Source organism: Saccostrea cucullata, unplaced genomic scaffold (assembly GCF_032062105.1).
Source record: "Saccostrea cucullata isolate Sc308-1 unplaced genomic scaffold, CSIRO_AGI_Scuc_v1 ctg2628, whole genome shotgun sequence".
NCBI lineage: Eukaryota > Metazoa > Mollusca > Bivalvia > Ostreida > Ostreidae > Saccostrea > Saccostrea cuccullata.
This window is the reverse complement of record NW_026919781.1, coordinates 101,653-114,235: the sequence shown is the minus strand read 5'-3', so window position 1 is coordinate 114,235 and position 12,583 is coordinate 101,653. Positions and strand designations below refer to the sequence as shown.

The 12,583-nt window shown below is 33.1% G+C and overlaps 1 protein-coding gene across 3 annotated transcripts in view; it reads right to left on the bottom strand.

The window, feature by feature from the left end:
* The window catches only part of LOC134238013 (cadherin EGF LAG seven-pass G-type receptor 2-like), a 49,878-nt gene that overhangs the window by 7,612 nt on the left and 29,683 nt on the right, over positions 1-12,583 (bottom strand). Inside the window, exons 30-34 of one of the 3 annotated variants that reach the window (XM_062720145.1) lie at positions 11,996-12,175; positions 11,742-11,843; positions 11,088-11,237; positions 8,560-8,719; positions 6,267-7,976 (exon numbers count right to left, since the gene is read on the bottom strand). In XM_062720145.1, the coding sequence (XP_062576129.1) occupies positions 7,952-7,976; positions 8,560-8,719; positions 11,088-11,237; positions 11,742-11,843; positions 11,996-12,175 (617 nt within the window). In that variant the 3' untranslated portion in view covers positions 6,267-7,951. Of the gene's footprint in view, positions 1-6,266; positions 7,977-8,559; positions 8,720-11,087; positions 11,238-11,741; positions 11,844-11,995; positions 12,176-12,583 lie in introns of those variants that run through there. The other 2 variants (XM_062720153.1, XM_062720160.1) reach the window with 2 other exon arrangements.

Sequence of the window (12,583 nt, the reverse complement as noted above, 5' to 3'; positions counted from 1 at the left end):
AAAATTCTACTAAAATTATCGTTATGTTGATATCGCTGATGGAGAGGTACGGAGCACGACAAAAAATTTGAAGCAAAAGCATGCGGAATCCAAAATTTAACTCATTTATTTTCTATAATTTGCAATATTTTTCGACAATTTTCTCAAATGTATCTTGAAATTGTTCTGTTATTATGTATTTGGATTTCTGACGTGATATTTGAAGTACTAACAGAAATATAGTTATTTTCCTCTGATGCGATTCCCGTGAAAACGACTGTGAAAATGACGTCTGGTGAATTGACGGCGCACCACACTTCAGTTAAATTATGTGTGGGCAACATAGATCCAAAATATGCATAATAAAACATGTAAAACTAAAATATTCGTGACATTCGTGACAAATTTTTTAGACCAATGGCTATACTGGAGGACGGGAAGAAGATTAAAAAACTTTATCCGGACTGTAAAGAACGTTATTGAGAGTCACCAATATCACACTATATCTCATAAATACCTGCAGTTTTTGGTTTTAAAACAAAAAAAGAATATTGTATACTTGTTTAATAGATTCAAAGCTTGACAAGAAATGGTGTTTGGATGTTCAGTAGATAAGATAACTCAAACTGTACAGGAACTCTTGGGAAAATGTTGAAAAATTTCACATATTTTTTTAAATGTCTGTGACGTCGAAGATTTTGCTGCTCCGTGACTTAATGATATGTCCTGAAAAATCACTCAAAATTGATACCAATTTATAACATTTTGATATGAAATTTTGTAGACCATATAAGTAAGGATTCTTTTATATTATGTGCGACATTTTGCCCGAAAAAAATTTTTTTATAATGTCTGTGACGTCGAAGATTTTGCTGCTGTACAAAAATGTCTCAAAATTGATACCAATTTATAACATTTTGATATGAAATTTTGTAGAGATAAGTAAGGATTCTTTTATATTTGTAATTTTGCCCGATCAAATATTTTTTCTGTGCAGCAAGTCCGCGTAATTTTTGAACGGCCCTCGTACGTATATTGATTTAACCTCATTGAGAGCAAGGAAAAGACGAGTAGAAAATCTCTAAGCCTAACGATTTTTTTCGGATACATATTGCCGTCGGTAGCAAATTGAACGCCCGATGCCTATATATGCTACACCCAAATATATGTATTTGCATAACTGGTTGAAAACTATCAATAAATTTTAGCTTATATAAAATACATGCAAACTGGAAAAAATTAAGTACAGTAACACATTTAAAAGAGGAAGAGTGTTCAAATTAAGGAAAAATGAAAATCGCTCACTTTCACATCCTAAAGGGACCTTAAAATTATCACCAAAAATTTATCCAACATGTTCAATTATTTATCATTCTCAAGATTTGAAGAATATCGACAATACACTTTTTTTTTTCAAAGTGCGTTAATATGGTCGGTATTAACGCACTTTGAAAAGAAATTTTATTTTTTCAAAGTGCGTTGATTTGGTCCCAAATTTAACGCACTTTGAAATTTTTTTTCAAAGTGCGTAATTTTTCAAAGTGCTTTGTAACAACGCTGATATTGGATATTTGCTACACGTTGACATTCGCCCGAATTTCTATCTGATATATTCAATAGTGAATGAAAGTTTTGTAAATTTCAGACGCTATTATGTAACGTCGAGGATATCGCGACTTACTGAAAGTCCAAGGTTAACAGTGAATTATACAAAATCACAGGAAAGATAAGGGTTGATGTTGATATGATTACAGGCACGGAGTATCGGGGGAGGGGGTTGCTCATTGAGAGTTTGGTAACACGTACATGTAACACCCCCCCCCCCCACGAACCCCCTTCTCCATTTTTTAAAAATTTTTTAGTATTAATATCATTGTTATTTGGTTACGTATGAATAAAATTTTATGAAATAGGATTTTGAATATGGAGTTATAATAATAAATTTCTTTTTTTCAGTTAATTAAGGTACGCAAAGTATAACGACCGTATTTTGTACCTATGAAATGAATGGTACGATATTTTTAACCATAATTTTGAAGGTGTTTTGAAATATAAGAGGCCCACGGGCCTGATAGGTCACCTGAGTATTGTGCAACAACTTTCAAACAATTAAATTTGGTTCGTGTTTTAAACCAGAGGCCATGAAATTCGCAATTCACAATTTTGAAAGAGGCACCATTGCTAATCATAATTATAGACTTAGCATGCTTACTCTATATACTTAATACCCAGAGGTAGATCAGAGTAACATTAAGAGAAAATGCACCTCCACTTTATAACCAGTTGTGCACCTCATCCCAAAGGAACCACTGATCCTGGGGCCACATATTTCAAAATTTTGCAATTTTATCATAAAATGGTTGATTAATACCAAAGAGCAGATTTCAAAGCATTAATTTATTTTCAGACTTTGTACCCCCCCCCCCTCACCCCCGACCCAGGGAGGGGGGCATAAAAAATAACCATTTTGCTAGATGCACCTTTCTTCATCATAAATATATATACTTGGATCATTGGCATAAAACCCGGAGCAAAGGAAAGATTTTGAAAGAATTAATGTATTTTCACTATATAATCAATAGAGCCCCGTCCTAACACCAGAATCCATGACCCTGGGGCCATAAAATTCACAATTTTGGAAGAGGCGCTTTGCTTATCATAACTATGTACTAAGTTTATTTAATACTCAGGAGCAGAGAAGAAGATTTTCAAAGAATAAATGCATTTTCACTATATGATCAATGGAGCCCCGCCCTAACACCAGAACCCCTGACCCTGGGGCCATAAAATTCACAATTTTGGAAGAGGCGCTCTTGCTCATCATAACTATGTGCTTGGTTAGTTTATTTAATACCCAGGAGCAGAGAAGAAGATTTTCAAAGAATTAATGCATTTTCACTATATAATCAATAGGGCCCCACCCTAACACCAGAACCCCTGACCCTGGGGCCACAAAATTCACAGTTTTGGAAGAGGCACTCTTGCTCATCATAACTATGTACTTAGTTTATTTAATACCCAGAAGTAGAGAAGAGGATTTTCAAAGAATAAATGCATTTTCACTACACCAATAGAGCCCCGCCCTAACACCAGAACCCCTGACCCTGGGGTCATAAAATTCACAATTTTGGAAGAGGCACTCTTGCTCATCATAACTATGTGCTTGGTTAGTTTATTTAATACCCAGGAGCAGAGAAGAAGATTTTCAAAGAAATCATGCATTTTCACTATACAATCTATATAGCCCCGCCCTAGCACTAGAACCCCTGACCCTGGGGCCATGAATTTCACAATTTTGGTAGAGGACTCAATGCTCATTACATTCATGCCAACAGTTTGCCTGCTTGATGTGCAGGAGTAAAGAAGAAGATTTTTAAAGATTGAAATAATTTTAGTGGTTTTGGCCCCACCCCTCAGGCTCCAGGGGGGGCGGGGACCATAAAATTCAAAGTTTTTATTTCCCTTCCTCCATAGATGCTGTATACCAAATTTGGTTGAAATTGGTTCAGCGGTTTCAGAGAAGAAGCCGAAAATGTTCAAATGTTAACACACGACGCACGACGCACGACACACGACACACGACGACGGACGAAAACGGATAGCAATAGGTCACCTGAGTTACTCAAGTCACCTAAAAATGCTCTATACAAAAGACTTTATAAAATATTGATTATTGTCCAATTAACTGCACTTTGAATTTTACAATGAAGTCTATGGGCAGATCAAGTTTTTGATATTGTAAAAAGTAATTTGAATTTCAAATAAATATCTTGGTGAAAATATGCGTAGACTCTCCCTTAATCAAAGTTTTAAAAAAAATGAATCATTTATCCATCAATGGCAGATACGTAGCACTTGTGAATTGTCATGTTAATTTGGTTCATTTCACCTTTATCGTTATCAAGCAATATGTTTTTATCCAGTTTGAAATTACTAATATTTTTTTTCAAAATCCGTTCATAATACATTGAATGCCTCAAGATCGATGTAACCCCCACCCCTTCCAAAAACATTACTTCGTGCCTGATTTTATTTATTTTTTTTTTAGAAGAAGTCATGCATGCATGTTAAGCTCATGTTTACGCCTCATTCATTTTTGGAGGATGAAGTTTTGATAGATATTTTCTTTTGAAAAATCTATATAATTCTAACAATGCTGTACAAATTGCTTTTAGATCGCCGATTATTTTTATTTATTAGTAAATAAAAGATTGCCCGTGTACATTATAAAACTTTTTCTGTCATTGCAATAATTTTCAAATCGCTCTATTTATCCGATTTTTGTGAAAAATTTCAGTTCTTATTTCATAGTAGTCACTTGCAGTTGTACTTACCTCTCGATGGCCCAGTAACATTTGTGTTCCCCGCCCATATATGATCTTTATCAAGCAAACGTGTAAGCTTCTGTATTTCTTCCTCATAAAACTTCTTCATTTCCTCCGGAATGTCCTTATTATAGCGGGAACGATTCCCTGAAGTAAATCCACTTGTGTGGGAGCAAGCAGCACTTTCATACCTCAAGTAACCCCCTTCTTCGCCCATTTCACAGCATTCTATAGAAGGGTCCTGCCATTCAATTTTTGCTCCTTGTCCGTCGGGGACTTCGTCCTTTCTCAACCCTGACCAAATTTCTTGTGTTTCACAATGAAAATGGTTTGCGGAAACGGGTACTCGTCTCCGCAGTGACATTATACGGACTGTTCATCTACATTGTTTCCGTGTGACACACTGATCCATTAACTGTGACGTAATGATCATTGTGACGTCAAACTACTGTTTATGTCACACTGTAAAGAATATATCCATTGTGACGTCATAATACAAATATAACGTCAAAATTACAGTGCCAAAATATGATCCTTGAATGACACATATCTTTGGCAAGGTTTCTAAATAAGAATAAAAAAAAGATGGACGTATTTGGCGTGTGATTTGCAGGAATAGTGTACGAAACATTTATAGTATAAATGTCCACGATTTGGTCAGTTGACCACAGCGGGACATACTTACAAAGTTAACGTACGTTCATAGGAAAAAACAACAAAATATGTAGTTTGAAATACCTTGTCAAATAGCAATATTTAAGTCCGCTTATCTTTCTATTTACTAGTACTACATATATTCACAAAAATAATAAATAACTGAAAGAAAAAGTACATGTGTATACCAAAATATCTGGCTTTTGCTCTCGGTAAAACGGTACCAAATGTACTACATGTATTTATTTTGAAATAAATCAGTACAACCTTAAACTGGAAAGAAGATGGGGGAATAAGGCGGACAAAGTGCCTATAGTGCGACAGATGAGAAGTGGAAAATTTAATCTCACTTATATCCACATTTTATTTCATATTTCATGCAATATTAAAGTATACTTAATGTTAAATCTCTATAATTTACAAAAATCTTACAAACACTAAAAATATTTGCCTATGAAAAAACATACACAAACTAAAAAGAACAAAAACGGTCATTTTCTCATACTTTAACAAGATTTTTCAATATGAGTGGGTCTTCGCTCCATTTTTTTGAAAGATAATATACCTTTTTCAGTTTGCAAAATAATGGAGCGAAGACCCACTACATGTATACCTTAAAAGTACAATTTTATGACAAAACATTCACATCTTTCCGAGAAATCCATCTAGTCCATTAAGTCAAGGGTCATATCACAAACATGATTTAAATGCCCCAAACCAACATGAGCCATGTAGCTTAATAGTGGTTAGCGCGTTAGACTCAAAGCAGTATATGATACTTCGGTATTTTATTGCTGGGGTTCGAATCCCACGTATACCATCTAATACTTTTACGAGATTTATTTTCTCTCAGAAAATGTTTTTTCTCATAATTTCACAAATTTCAATTATGAGAAGTTAATTTAAATACTCAATTCACATATTAAATGTGATTTCTTAATATCTGACGCTATAGGCATTCTGCCCGCCTTATCCCCCCCCCCCCATCTTCATTTTTGAATGTTTGCAGTCCGTTTAATATCGATAATAGATTGACATGAACCACGTGTTCGAAGTAAAATGTGAACATGTAGCTGGCGTAAAGGTTATCATTCTTTTATCAGAATTGGCCCGAAGATTTTGAAGAAGTTGGAATGTGAAAAATTTATAGACAGACGGATGATGTGTGGTCAGAAAAGCTCACTTGAACTTTCAGCTCAGGTGAGCTAAAAATGAAGTTTTGAATTATGTTCTTTTGTGAAGATGTTTAATCTCCATTTCTTGCTTCTGTTCTTGCACTTCATTTCAAAATACTTCAGAAAAGTCAACTCAAAGTTTTGTTCTTATTTATTGGCCGACTTTATAAAAGAAAAAGTCTCACATTCTTTCTACAAAATAATGACAAAAGATCTATACAAATCAAATAAAACTTCAAAAATAAATACAAATTCTGTAGGTGACAATACAATTATACCTCTTTCTTTGTACACATAAAATCACAGACATTCAACAAGGCAGGCTTACTTTGTGTAGATAATAAAAAAAATATCCCAATCAAATGGAATGTTAAAGCTATTTAAGAAAACATCTCAAATATTTAATATTGCTTACATGGAAAGGTAATCTAATATGTAAAATTTACAAGTAATGAACCTACTCTATGAGCAATTTTACATGTATTAAAGTCTTAAATATTGCAAAAAAATATATGAAATTTGCTTTTGATGAATTCTCTTGATGTGTTCAAGAAACCCAGCATGAAAATAATACTATTTATTAATGTTTAATTCAGTAAAATGTTTCCACGTCTGTTGCAACTGTTTTATATGGAATTCAATGATCTGCTAAATTTGTGTATTATACAAAAGAATGCATTTACCTTAACTGGTTTTTGCTCATTAAATTTTCTAATACTAATTTTTCTTATAAAAAAATGTGTAATGAAAAATTGGTACAATTTTGATGCATATAATGTTGGCTGTATATTTCATTGATTTAATTGTAAACGATTTAAAGTTCTTTCAAAATATTCATTTGAAAATCAACAAAAAAACATTGCATACATATCACACTAAGCACAAATCTGTCTAAAAGGACATGATACACGTGTAGTATATGTATTCTCCACCGGAGATATTTATACTCTATCCCCTCGCTAAACTGAGATCAAATACATTAACAGATCTAATGATTTTGGGACATGATAACTCAAGGGCTTATATACTTCTCATATATTACTGAATTATTGATATTTTTACAAATGAGTTGTGCATTAAAAGAGTGTGTTTTATATCCATGAGTCTCTGAAATTTGCAAAGATAATGCTATGGCACTATATTATAAAGTATCAGATGATGTTTGTGTATTAATTGATATAGTTTAAATTCTGTTTCAGACCTTAGTGACTTTGCTGTCATTCACACATGTATATTCTGAACAATATTATCTCACATTGTTGGCACAACAAGACATTAAATTTTTAATTTTTTGTGCACTGTTTGCAAATTTAAAAAAATTCATTGATCAAGCAAGCATTTTGCCATTTTTCCTTGTACATTCTTATAAATGTGATCAAAACATCAAATGCATAATGTATAATAACGCTGGTTGTCAAAGACCAATGCTAGTGACATTAAAGCTATTTTATTATGCATATACTGGAATTTTTGGAATGTTCTCTTGTGATTGGAAGAAACATATATTGTAGACAAAGTTTAAAACTCTAGTTATAAAACAGATCTCGTCCTGAGATAGAATATAAAATGACAAAAATAATATAAATCATTTAACACATGAAAGAAAATATCAAGCAATAATGTTCATGAAGATAAACTGGCTATAAACATTACAATATTATAAGTAAAAAAATGTGGAATGAAAAATTGGAATGAATTAACTAATATTTGTGATAAAACTAAAACATGCGTTGATATTATGCTTTGATTAATCAGAACATGTGATGTTGATTAGATGATTAATGATGGATGGAATGGGGAGAGGATCCGGCAGGGGTGTCAGACTGTAGTCTCATCACTGCATCTGAAATACACAAAATAAAATATCTAAACTCATGCAACCTCATGCAAAGTCAAAGATTATTAGATATACTTCATGCAAACAACATTTTAGAATAGATATATCTGAACAAAATTGATATAATGAGGACTAGCAAGGAGATTTTATGATTGTCAATTAATAACAGATAAAGAGTGCAATTGTTTAATAAATTAGTAAAAGTCTATTGTAATTCTGAGAAACACTACCGAGAATAGTATATTTATGTATTTTTCAATTTGTATTAAAATATTTATTCTCATTTATTATATATTAAGCGTATTATTTTCTACAAAGTAGTTCAATTCTGTTCAAGTTTTGACTGGTGTAAATGAACATTTGTAAAGAGAGTTCAGTAACTTTTAATATTGATCTAACACTATTTTCCTTAAAAAAATTCACCTTTGGAATTATATTTATTCCATAAGATTTTGCCTTGCATACTACAAGTACATGCACTTAATTAGTTTATATTTTACTTTTATCTTTTCTATATGATCGTCACTATGTAAAAATCTCTTAATTCTCCTATTAGGTACACAGCACTTCTACTATGAGATAAACTTACTCTGATTCAGAAGAAATACTGCCATTGTGAGTTAAGACCTGAACCTTCATCCGAGTTTCAGGTGGGGGAGGGGGTAGAATATAGGGACTCCGGGGGGAGGTGGTTGGATCAGCTACAAGGCTGTCCTTACGGATAGGGGGTATAATGTAATCTCTGTGTCCTACAACATAGACAACAAAGCGTACAACAAACAACAATAGCAGCCTGCATCACAGTCTACAGAGAGCAAAAGTTATCACCAAAAAAAAAAATAAAGTGCCCCGCCACAGCATGATACGCCCGTCAAATATATTGTTCAACAATCATAAATTGGTTAAGGTGCAAGAAAATCAGATTACCTTGATTAACAGATTGACACAGATTTCAATGATCTAATTTCCATTTCTTATCATGTTTAAAATATTGTACATACATCTCTAAGAGACTTACAGTGTAGGGATTAATTATAACAAATAATACATCATATAATTCTAAATTGGCTGTGTTAGAACTTAACAAATATCCATATGCAGCTTAAATTGTTTATTGCATATTTAATGGAATATTGGAAATGCTACAGTCTAATAAAAAAAATCAAAAATTAATTATTCTTTAGACTATAAAATTCTAAGTGAGGCATGGTGACTGCAATTTGTTGCAAATATATAAAAATTGAAATGTACCCCAGTAATTTTATTTCAATGAACACATGTATAATTAGTTTTCATTATATTATACAATACTAATTAAGTTTTAATCACACATTAAACATCAATTTGTTTTAAGATCTTTATCTGCACTATACCCATCAAGAACTCTTAACACGAACAACTATGAGGCCATTTCTTTTTGCCCAACTCCCAAGAGGAAAATTAAGATGACAGCTGCATGATCAGAGATTATGGTTAGACTACCAGTTAGCTCCTGACAATAAACTCATTAATTTCTCTCTAATTTGTCATGCAAATTTCTGCTATCAAAATTCTTCTCCTTGACCAGTGCTTGATAATTATGCCCATGGGACAAACTGAATTTCTCCTCTCAAAACATTAACATTTGTTACAGATTGCTGTTAAAGTATATGATGAAAAAATAAGTTTTTACTTAATTTAACATCTTTTCATAAGGATTAGTTTTAATTATATTATACAATAGTAAATTAGTTTTTTTCATACACTGTATTTTAAAGCATCAATTTGTTTTAATTACATTACACCAATTGAAAGATCTTTTTCTGAACTAGCCATCAAGAACTCTTAATTAACACAAGCAACTATGAGGCCATTTCTTTTTGCCCAACTCCCAAGAGATTAAAGATAAAGATAACAGCTGCATTTTCAGAGATATGCTCTACCACTTAGCTCCTGACAATAAACTCATTAATTTCTCTCTATTTCTGCTATCAAAATTCTTCTTGACCAGTGCTTGATAATTATGCCCATGGGACACACTGAATTCCTCTCAAAACATTAACATTTGTTACAGATTGCTGTAAAGCATATAATGAAAAAATAAGTTTTTACTTGATTTAACATTTTAAACAAGGATACAACTATATTTTTACATTTTTTAGGATTATGAAATTTAAAATTTTAAAGACTTAGTTTTTTAAAAAATTCACTTAAATTAAAGGTCACAGTGACCTTGAAATAGGCCGCGACACACCTTCTACCTAAGATGCATAAACTGGCCAAGTTTGATGACTCTGAGTCTAATAGTTTTCTAGTTATGGGCCGGAAAGGATTTTTCCATATTTGGCTATAACTTCTTAATTAAAGGTCAGAGCGACCTACTTTTTGTGCGCAACACACCTTCTACCCAAGACGCATCAGATGACAAAGTTTGATAATCCTAGGCCTAATAGTATTAAAGTTATGAGCCGGAAACGAAAAAGCTAACAGACGGACAGACGGACGGACACGAAGCCTATAACATAATACGTCCCGTCTAAAGACGGGCGTATAAAAAAAGGAAATTTTAATGGCACTGTTAGCTGATAAAGCACTTTAGATTCAATATTTACACAAATATCTGTACAAAAAAGTAAACAACACATAAAGCACAATTATAACACAATAAATATATTAACGTGTACAACACAAAAGATATACATTTATAAACAACCTTCTGAAATAGGTACAATATGTATAACGTATAACAGAAATAAAATAGTCATATGCTTTATGTACAAGGTGAGACAATAAGGAAAACTATGAGGATGATGGCTCTTTATGTATGGAATTCAATGAACACCACTCTAAGACTAGCATTTGATTGTCTATTTATGCCATTTTTAAAAATCAAAATGTTTAAACTTTTACATTGACTCCCTTCTTTTAATTATTGAAGATGTTTATGTTTAGTGATAGATTCCGTATGTGCCAAGCAGAATGTTCCTCTGGCGGTAATATTCAAATATTTTTTCTAAATCAAATTGCTTATATTCATTATATGCTTTAAATGTCAACCCCACTAGAATGACATATCTGTTCATGTTTAGCGATAGATTCCGTATGTGCCAAGCAGAATATTCCTCTGCCGACGGATACCTTGTAATTCTTGCTGAGCAGGAAGCGTGACATCGGGTGGATTGCTGGATACGGTCTGCTGATAATCAGATTCACTCATGTGGAACCCTGACAGATTTGGGTCACCTGGCCAGTGTCCGTAGTTGGGAAGTGTGGTGTACAAATGGGGGCCTGTAATAAATATTATCTGATCAAATTGATTCAGTACTATCTGCAGTTTTCTTGTTCTTCGAATTGTTTGTATGACTCATTATAACTGTAAATCACTGTTACTGTTAGACTGACCAGGCACGTAGCATTGACTTTGAAAGTGGGGGGCCAGCCACAGAATTTTTTTTTTCACTTACCTGAAAAAGTTGACAAGCAAAAAAAAAAAAAAAAAAAAAAAAAACTAAAGGAAAGTTGCCCAAAGTCAAAAATCCTATTTCGAGGGGAGGGTGGGGGGTAGAGGCAAACTTTTTTCACTACCAATTCCTTTCAATATTCATTTCTTAAGCTAAACAATACTATATTTCCTTCATATTACTTTGCTTAAGTATAAAGTGGGGGGGGGGGGGGGGGGGGGGGGGCAACCAGCCTTTCAATGAACATTTTCAATAGTAAAAGTATTTTTGGCAAAAAAAGTGGGGGGGGGGGGGGGGGGAGAGGCCCCCCTGTTGCTACGTCCCTGCTGACCTGTGTGTAAATGCTTCAGATTCTGTTGGTTTTGTTGTTGTTCTGAGTCCTGATGTTGACTCTGTTCTTGCTGCTTTTTCTTCATTTGTTCTTTGGCTTCTTCTGTAAAGACAGAAATATTTTTGTTAACTTTATTCCTTGTAATAATTTAGAGATTATTCTATAGCAAACAGACAGGAAAAGTTTTGCTTGTGCTAATTTACAAAACATTTTTTTTAAGGTTTCACAGCATTATTTCATTCAGTCCAACTGACCAATCTTCTGATTTTTTGGCAGTTGTTTCTCCCATGATGGTCCGATATCGAAGTCGTCGTCCTCATCTGATGAGTGACTGGAGGCCAGCTCTATACTGGCCTGACCGACAGACACATCACTCTCAGAATCCGAGTCAGGATTTCTGTGTTTACAACGGGATCTTCTCTCTGGTACTTCATCTGAAAAAGAGAAATATTGTATATCAATGGAGCTAATCAAAATCATGAACCTTGTTTAAATCAATTCCAAAAAGTGATCTTCTATATAAAATGATGCAATCTTGCTAAATAAGAATGTTACATCAAGAATATTAAAAGAGAATACCATATAAGTAGAATTTTTAGCGAGAATTTAATTTTGGCATTATTAGCGAGGGTGCCGAGATCGCTAAAATTAAATATCGCTAAAAATTAATTGCGTTTTATTTGTAATAGCTTCTTTAATGTGCATTTTGAAATCGCTAAAATAACATCTCGCTAAAAATAAATTACCAGATTTTTAAGGACAAATCGCTAAATTTGCATCTCGCTAAAAATTCCACTTATATGGTATAAGATATGTAAATTGTAGTAAAAAATTCTCAAGTT